At 44.2% G+C, this 10,000-nt stretch overlaps 1 protein-coding gene across 1 annotated transcript; it reads left to right on the top strand.

The window, feature by feature from the left end:
- The first annotated feature begins 5,958 nt into the window (after positions 1-5,958).
- Positions 5,959-6,828, top strand: LOC138031503 (integrase/recombinase xerD homolog). Its single transcript, XM_068879189.1, has one exon. The coding sequence runs from the start codon at positions 5,959-5,961 to the stop codon at positions 6,826-6,828; it is 870 nt and encodes a 289-aa protein (XP_068735290.1).
- The last annotated feature ends 3,172 nt before the right edge of the window (positions 6,829-10,000 follow it).

Below are 10,000 nucleotides of genomic sequence, written 5' to 3'. Positions count from 1 at the left end.
AAGTTAGTGCTAAAATTGGGGGGCGTCTTATAGCCAATTTTTTTTTTCGCAACAAAATCTTAAGATCACAATTTGAGAAGAACTTGCAGTTTAAACAACACAAGAAAAGGACACTAGTCAATTTAAAAAAAGAATAGTGCTTTTAGAGACCCTTAGAACACTAAACGACTTCAAGAGAAAAGCAAACAAACAAAAATTTGCATACATGCTTAAAAGCACGTGCTCAGTAACGTGATAACAATCGTTTGAGCCTTGTTTCGAGTTCTGAGAATCGTGTTTGTCACTCACATGAAAAGTTTCTTCTCTGAACAAACAGTGTGGAGATAAAACGTACCTTCTTTGTTCATCCAGCCTTTCTTGTGCACTGAAATTTGCATCCTTGGTGGCGTGTTGATATTCAGCTGTCAAACACATTTGAATATGACTTTCGGTGGGAATTTTTGCCATTCGCTTTCGCTTGAAGTCTGAAGTCTGAAGTCTGACTATTTATTACGTCAGAAGGTTCAAATAAAAGTGTATGCGTTGTATGTTTATCATTTCAGGTGTCAACTTTTAGCTTTTGTTTTTAGGTATATCATTAAATGCGCGACTTTTTCACTTTGTTTAAGTTAACAAAAAGAGTTCGCATGCCAATTCTGTAAGGATATATTGTTCTCAAATTTATCACATCCTTTTGACAACTCTCAATTTTTTGGTGAGTCTTATAACTGAGTATTTTCGCGTAATTTTCAGTTTGAGAACTTAGCTTGATGAAAAAAAATAAGTTTGGGGTGCGTCTTATAACCAAATAACTATGGTATTTCATAGCGTGTCTACAAGATGACACAAGTTCATTAGGCCTGGTTCTGCAGACCTGAAAAGCCCTTGATGCCAGAGACAAATTAATACCATCAACCTCGAAATCTGCCTGAAATGTAATCACCGGGTTTTTAAGGGGGATTTCTTTTTGCAAATTCATGGCACAGCAATGGGCCCAAAGAATGCATGCAGCTATGCTGATTTAGCCACAGGCGAATTAGATCACAAGGCAAAATTTTGCGGCCTCCTAAAACCTGCTCTATGGTGGAGATATCCGGATGACATTTTTTATCTCTGGCAGCAAGGTCCCTTGGCCCTATAAAACTTCACACGATTCATCAACTCTCTTTACCCTACCATCAAATTTGAATTAGTTTCTTCTGATAGCTACTTTAATATGCTAGACGTCACATTGTATCTAATTGACGGCTTCATGAGAACAGACATTTACTCTAAACCTATGGACAATCATCTGTGCTTGCCACCCATTAGTGCTCATCCCAAACATGTATTCAAAGCGATTCCATACGGAGTGGCCTTGAGATTACGTAGGAATTGCTCAAATCTGAATTTCTTAGACAGGAGAATGCTGGCATATGAAAGGTACCTTGTTAATCAAGGCTACACCAAAACTCTCGTAAAGAAGCAATTCCTTAAAGCCTCAGCCATTCCTAGAGATGATCTGCTTTTGCCCCGAACCAAGGAGAACAGAAAACTGTTTCCGTTAGTGATGACCTTCAATCCTCACCTACCTAACATAGGCTACTTCATTAGGAAGCATTTGCACTTGTGACAATCTAATCCCAAATTAAAAGAATTTTTCCATCTAATTCAATTATTCCCTCGTTTCGTAGAACAAAAAACTTGAAAGAAATCTTGGCGCCATCGAAATACAGAACAAGAGTAGAACAAGAAACCAATGAAACAGGTGGTTGCATTAAATGCAAACGTAGTAGATGTGATCTTTGCAAAAACTTTTTGAAAATACTTTATCAAACCAAGACTGTCATGTGATTCTAAAAATGTAATTTATCGTGCCTCCTGTAACAAATGCCGCTTGCAATAATTATGTTGGTTCAACTGCAACACAATTCAAAGTTTGATTCTGCAACCATAAATTATCAATGGTAACGAACAAGAAAACCTGTGAGGTCGCGGTACATTATAACAACAGTCCCGATGTATCGATCATGTGTTTGCTACCAATTCCACTGACATTTTGGATAAACTTTTGATCACAAAGGAAGCGTACTGGAGCGCGCAACTTTTCTCATTAGCACCTTTAGGCCTTAACAAAAGGCAAGAATTCCACTCAAGGAAAAGAATCACCGACAATCAACCGACCACTTGAGTCGTAATAGTCTGCAAGCATTATGAACCTCAAAACTTCACAACAAGATGTAGCACATGAATTCTTTATTTTAATGATTCTTTTAGTTATGGAACACCAACACTGTCTTATGTCAACCTCTTTAATAATATGCGGTGCATCTTACATTATATGCGGTGCCTTTCATATTACACGCACTACTTTTCTTATTATATGCGGTACTTTTGTAATGATATCCAGTGCTTTCGTCGTTATATGCGGTGGTTTTGTAATCATATGCAGTGCTTTCGTCTTTATATGCGGTGTTTTCGTGGTGGTTTTGTCATTATATGAAGTAGCTTTTACATTATATGCGAAGCTTTGTTTGTCATCATTATATGAGGTGCGTTCTTCATTATGAGGTGATGATTCCCCGGGGTCTGGGTAGGAGCCTGTGAAAAATCCACAATGCAACGGCCGATATTGAGGATCCGCCATGTTCAATTGGTTTTTTAGCGCGCAAATTTTAATTATAAGTTTAAGCTCTTAACTGGGGTTAATGAGCCCTAAGGGAGTACTATTTATTCCTCACTTGTCCCTAGTGTACTCTACTCTCCTCACCCTCGCAATCAAGGCTTGTCCCGTAGTCAAAAGCTCATTGTTTAGGTCAAAGTACTTTCACTTTTACAGTGTTAAAGCGGTTGCCAAAGTTTCCAGTAGTTTTCCACAACATCACGCGATTCTCACCTGTTTCACCTTATGTAAATCCCCCATACCATTAGTCAGCCACATCTCAGCTTTGCTCTTCAAGCAAGTACCTTGAGTTGCACTCTTTAAGATCGCATTTTTTCCCTACGTCCACATATAATGCCAAAACAACGTAAATCTCGAAGCAGCCAATGCACTACGGTTTCGCCTACCACGGCTCAGTCGAATGCCCGCGCTAACTCTGCGGATGCAGTACCAACGTTGCCGTATGCAGCAATGCCGACCGAAACGCTACGTTTACTTGCGTCCCAGCGCCACCTGGCACAATCAGGGCCACGGCAGCAGCTCACCGCTCGCCTCCAAGCGAATGATTCTCGGGCCTCCACACCCGCATCTACCGGCTCCGCGATCATGCCGGATCAGCAGTTGGCCTCCATGATTGCCTCTATCGTGGAGCAAAAATTGGCCTCCTTCAACTCCGCAAGCAACTCGCCATCGAGCCCAACATCTGGCGCTGTTTCAACTGCTCAGCAAGATCAACAACTGCCAGGCATTACCAGCCTCGCACCAGATCCCTCTCTCCTAGCGGTCCGCAATGGCGGACAATAACAGACTCCGTCCTCTGTGGATTTCTCGCGGTCCTCCTCTCAGCAAGTTTTGAATCTTGGCTCACCGGAGGACGCAGCCCTCCTGCATACCAACTACAGAGTCCCATCTATCGCCAGTCATCTCTCCAACAGCTGCATCACAGCCATAACAAACGGTGAGTACGTGGACCTTGCTAGCCTTCTTCCTTTTTCGTCTCTACTACGAGACCACGTTACCGCGAACTCCCAGCTTAAACTACAAGTAGGACACGAGGGCCTCACTATACCCCTCCCATCCCAGGCTAAGCGCCCCAAAATTACTGGGATCGACCGATGGCTCGACGCTTTTGCCATTTACTCGTCTGTGCTCCTCTCCTCTTACCCATCCCGGGGGGTGGACCTATTCGCCTACCAGCAATTGATACGTGAGTCAGCCCGTAAGTTCCCCGGTATGGCGTGGTATTTGTATGATATGGAATTTCGCCGACGAGCCTCTCACAACCTTTCCATTAACTGGGGCCAGAGGGACGTTCAGTTGTACCTAGACACCTTTACCGGTGTCCCAAAAGCCATACTTTGTAAGGCCTGCAGCAGCTCGGATCACGTAACCGATTCCTGCCCCCTTTCCCCCATGTATGCAGACTCTTCAGGCTCCAAGCGTGGTGACCTCTGCTTCAACTTCAACAAAGGGGTCCCCTGCGCCCGCACCCCCTGCCCCTACACTCACCAATGCAACAAGCCCGGATGCACTGCAGCCCACCCAGGAAAGGACCACCCTGACTCCTCAAGCTCTGGACCCATCCAGTCAAAGACTAGCCGCTCAAGCCATTCCACCCGAAGCCACCATTGAATACCTTTCTAAGCTGTCCCCTACCACCCCTATTGACCTTCCCCAACTTGCCCTTTATCTGCATGATCACCCTGACCGGGCATCTGTCGATGCTGTCCTCACCGGCCTCTCCCAGGGTTTTAAAATTGGTTTCCAGGGTCCTCGGGTTTCTAGGGAATACCCCAACCTCATTTCTGCTAAGCAAAATCCACACATCATAAGCACCAATCTCTTGAAAGAGTTACGGCTCGGTCACACTGCTGGCCCATTCGTTTCTCCCCTTTTCCCAATTTTCAGGTTTATCCCATTGGGGTTGTTCCAAAAAAGCATTCCACCGAGTGGAGAACCATTTTTCACCTTTCCTTTCCCAAACATCAAACCACTAGCGTTAATTCCCACATTAGCCCAACCGACTACTCCTTACACTACATTACCATAGATACTGCCATCTCTATCATTCAGACGATTGGTCAAGGGTGCTTCATGTCCAAGTTGGACATCAAGTCCGCCTTCCGCAATATTCCAGTGCACCCATCCGACTGGGAGCTCCTCGGCATGAAATGGAACAGCCTGTATTTCTTCGATACAGTGCTCCCCTTTGGATTGCGATCTGCACCCTATCTTTTTGACCAATTTTCCTGCATGATTGAATGGATAATTAAACATAAGCTAGGTATCCCTAACGTGATCCACATTCTGGATGACTTTTTCTTTGTCACCAGCCCCCCTAGGTCAGACTGCCTTACTGCCCTTTGCAAAATCCTTTGTCTTTTCACCGAACTCAATATCCCTGTCGCCCCCGGTAAAACTTTTGCTCCTGCCACCTCCTTAGAATTTATGGGTATTCTCCTTGACTCTACTAGCATGGAAGCTCGTCTTCCCTTGGACAAACTAATCCGTGCTAAACAGGCCCTTCAACAGTGGTTACACCGTAAATCTGCCACTCTGAAGGAGCTCCAGTCCCTGATTGGTACCCTACAGTTTGCTTGCAGGGTTGTTGCCCCGGGCCGGGCTTTTCTGCAAAGAATAATTAGTTTAACAAAGGGCATCACTAACTCTCGCTGGCACATTAAACTCAATGGGGAATTCCGCAAGGACATTTCAATGTGGTTAACCTTCCTTACCCATTGGAATGGAGTAAGTCTTTTCTTAGGGGGTGACGTTCTCTCCTCGCCTGACCTCCAATTATTTACGGACGCCTCTGGGTCCCATGGGTATAGTGGTTATCTCAATGGGGAATGGTTTCAGGCTCCTTGGCTCCCTCAACACCTCCTTAACCCCACCATGGGTATCAGCATTGACTGGCAGGAACTGTTTGCCATTTACATCGCCTGCTACCTCTGGGCCCCTTCGTGGTCAGGCAAACATATTTGTATGTGGTGCGACAACCTGCCAGTTGTCTCCATCATCAACTCCAAACGCTCCAAGTCCCCTAGGATCATGGACCTCGTACGGGCCATTACGATTCTTACCTTAGAACACAACTTTTCCTTCACCGCTAGACATATCCCTGGGCTAGATAATTCAATAGCTGATTCTTTGTCCCGTTTTCAGATGGACCGCTTCCGCCACCTGGCTCCCAATGCCTCACCCTTCCCCTGCGCCATCCCTCTATCAGCGACGTCCATTTAACAGCCTCCATTTCCCACTACCTTGGTGCGTCCCTTGCTCCAGCTACTAAACGTTCTTATAGTGTCGGTCAAAACCATTTCATTTCCTTTTGCCTTATGCTTGGGTTAATTAGCCCCTCTACGCCCCTTCTCCCCGCATCTGAAATTACTCTGATTTATTTTGTCTCCCATTTAGCCAAAACAGTTTCCTACAATACCATTAAGCTTTACCTGTTTGCCGTTCAAGACCTCCATAGGCTACACAACTTTGCCTTAAAACTCCCAAAAATGTTTCGACTCCAGAAGGTCCTTAATGGGATCAAACGTTCCCAAATCCCCGTTAAATTAGATCGTTATCCAATTACAATCCAAATCCTGCAGTCTATTTTCAACTTTTACCGACCAGACTTGACTTTTGACCTCAATCACATTATGCTCTGGGCAGCCTTCACCTTAGCCTTTTTCGGTTTTTTACGTTCAAGCGAATTTACCTGTAATGACCACGTCTTCGACCCCGCAACTCACCTCTGCTTTAAGGATGTCACCTTTATCCCTCACGTTGAATCTCCCGACTACATGCTAGTCACGATTAAACGGTCGAAAACAGATCCCTTCCGCAATGGTTGCACCCTAACCCTAGCAAGGTCCACTACCTCCATTTGTGCCGTTATGGCTATGAAAGACTACGTGTTCCAATGCCAACCATCATCAGCAGGCCCCCTGTTCACCTTCACCAGTGGCAAGTGGCTCACCCGAACTTCTCTTACTCATGCACTCCGTGATGTCCTGCAGCAATGCGGCATACAACCTCAACACTATTTCTCACATAGCTTCCGTATTGGTGCTGCGACTACTGCAGCTGCTGCAGGGATTCCTGCCTGGTTAATCAAGGTATTGGGTCGCTGGTCTTCTGACTGCTATGAACGTTACATAAGAACTCCTCAAGAGACACTGCTGGCTATCCCTAAACAACTGACAATGAACTAAAGTAATAATAATTATTGTAGGTTAGACCCTTCTTTGTTGTCTCCCTGATGACCAGTATCATGACAACTAGTTACTGTTCATTATGGCTATGCATGCCTATATTGTATCCTATTTCTTCTACATGTGGCAGTTGGTATTCCAGCCAACGTCCACCCAATTTACTGTGGGGTGATTGTGTTCCCCCATTCTTGACCAGAATATTTTTTGGCTCACACAATCGTGGCAGGGAAGTGCACCCTGGGCTGCACTTTACCCCACAGTAGGTGGGACAGCCCTCCTTGGCAATAGGTCCGGATTGCTTACTCCAAGATGGTACAAGTCACCATCTGACCTATTCTCCTTCCAGAAGGGCACCCCTCTTCTGGTCCACCCTATGTTACATTCTAACGTAGGATTGCCTCTAGAGACACCGCTACTCTAGGGGGTCCTCCTAGGGACACCGCTACCCTAGGGGGCATAGGCTCTGCCTTCCCTGCCACCCAAATTCCGCCAAAAGATAGTGATGAACATAATAATTATATTTTAAAAAAAAAAAAAAATTATAATAATAATAAATAGATAAAAGGAGATTCTGTGTTCCTCCTTTTCTAGTTTCACAAGCCTTGCAGAGGGTGGGGGGAGGAGTAATCATCATTACCCTCGGTTGCCCATGCCCCTCTCCTGGGCATGCGAATATCCCCCGCGGCTTTCCCCCCTTTTTATGTCACTGACCCTTAGGGACTCATTAATTATAAGTTTAAGCTCTTAACTGGGGTTAATGAGCCCTAAGGGAGTACTATTTATTCCTCACTTGTCCCTAGTGTACTCTACTCTCCTCACCCTCGCAATCAAGGCTTGTCCCGTAGTCAAAAGCTCATTGTTTAGGTCAAAGTACTTTCACTTTTACACTGTTAAAGCGGTTGCCAAAGTTTCCAGTAGTTTTCCACAACATCACGCGATTCTCACCTGTTTCACCTTATGTAAATCCCCCATACCATTAGTCAGCCACATTTCAGCTTTGCTCTTCAAGCAAGTACCTTGAGTTGCACTCTTTAAGATCGCATTTTTCCCACCCTCCCACCCAACTGGAAGCTTTGTCTCCTTTAATTGCCATGGCTGCTTTGTCATGCAAATTCTTTCATTATATTCTTCTCATCTATTTTATTTTAGTTTGGGTATTTTGTCTCATCGTTCGTTATGGACATTATATTATTCCGCATGTTACCACCGCTAACTTACAAACAAAAAAAAAAAAAAAGGTTAATTCAGAAAACTCAACACTAGGTGTGTCCTTTTACTTTCTTAGTTACTTATTGGTGGCAGGGAAGTGCACCCTGGGCTGCACTTTACCCCACAGTAGGTGGGACAGCCCTCCTTGGCAATAGGTCCGGATTGCTTACTCCAAGATGGTACAACTCACCATCTGACCTATTCTCCTTCCAGAAGGGCACCCCTCTTCTGGTCCACCCTATGTTACATTCTAACGTAGGGTTGCCTCTAGAGACACCGCTACTCTAGGGGGTCCTCCTAGGGACACCGCTACCCTAGGGGGCATAGGCTCTGCCTTCCCTGCCACCCAAATTCTGCCAAAAGATAGTGATTAACATAATAATTATATTTAAAAAAAAAAAAAAAAATTATAATAATAATAAATAGATAAAAGGAGATTCTGTGTTCCTCCTTGCAGAGGGTGGGGGGAGGAGTAATCATCATTACCCTCGGTTGCCCATGCCCCTCTCCTGGGCATGCGAATATCCCCCGCGGCTTTCCCCCCCTTTTATGTCACTGACCCTTAGGGACTCATTAATACATTCTTGGTCGTGGATTCAGTTTTACACCAGTTAAGCTTGGGAACCCTCTCAAAAAGCTTTTCAAATGAAAGGATAGACCCAGGAGTAGCATTGTCTATGTCAGAAAGCGCGTTGGCCGACCAACAGTCTGTGACAAAATTTGTGGGAACAGTACACGACTATACAGATCTGAAGCTTTCGCAGCTCACTCTCCCCTCACAATGTTGTTTTAACGCGAGTTTCTGAGCCCATTTGCCAAAACAACATTGTGGGAGGGAAAGGTATTGTAAAGTGTTTCAACAATTTTGTCCGGGACTGTATTTTTGAGGAATTTCAGTTATGAAAAGAATTGGCGGGAAACATGCTACATTTTAGGGGAAGGAAAGCCTTGATTTCTAGCGGCCTAAAGTGAGATGTTGCGCCATATTTATGATAAATTCGACAATAAATGAAAACAGACATCATGTTCAGGTTTTTTTCCAATTTGGTTGGTTGTTTCTCATTCCAAAAAAAAGTCATTTCATAGAAGATTGACTGTGGCTGAGCATGTTCTGCTTAGGAACGACCTAAACCAGGATGAATTTGCAGAGGCCGTTCGAGTTTTATTGCGTGAAGGAAAATATCGTAATATCTTGTTAACGGGGGTTGCTGTTTGTGACAAAACACTTTATAAACCCTGTAAACTCTGTTTTCGAAGCGTTTTGTAATCCTGGTACGACCACGATTGCTTTGGTTGATACTGTCAGTACTGACAGCGATGAAGTGATTTTCTCAAATGATGTTCGTTGGTGTCCCTAAATTAACGCACGGCACGATTTTTCACTTCTTTTGGAAGGCCACACAGTTCATTTACCTACACTCAAAACACCTTTGACTTTTCACCCGATTCTCCAATATTTTGCACCAGCAAGGAAGAGTTCATCTTTGTTAGAGGAGCGTTTGCTGGTCGAAAGTCTTTTCATTCATTTCATGCGGCACAAATTCCCGAAAAAGAACAACAGTGTATTTCCCCATGCTCCCATTTTGTGCGGCCTTGATCTTCTCACAAAGTTAATTAGCGTGCATCTGTAATTCAACAAGTCACCAACGAGTCACCATTTTTAAGAAAGCTTCTTTGGTGAGAAATATGCACAATTCAACCACGATGATAACATAGTCAGAAAGGGCAGTAAACACAGAAGGTGAATCGATTGTTTTGGACACTACAGTAGGGAAAATAGCCATTTTTGAGGCAAATGTGCATGGTGACGTTGTCAATGCACTGAGAAAAAATATCCTGCTAAATTTAATTATTACAGTGGTGACTCGTGCACACTAACACAATGTCGTTGTTTTCTTCTCTTGTTGGTTTTGTCTAGCGAAATTAGACTCGAGAAAATGTTAAGCGATATCAAATTAGCCTA

Source organism: Montipora capricornis, chromosome 14 (genome assembly GCF_036669925.1).
Source record: "Montipora capricornis isolate CH-2021 chromosome 14, ASM3666992v2, whole genome shotgun sequence".
Classification (NCBI taxonomy): domain Eukaryota; kingdom Metazoa; phylum Cnidaria; class Anthozoa; order Scleractinia; family Acroporidae; genus Montipora; species Montipora capricornis.
The sequence above is the reverse complement of the archived record's forward strand: the minus strand, read 5'-3'. Positions and strand labels throughout refer to the sequence as shown.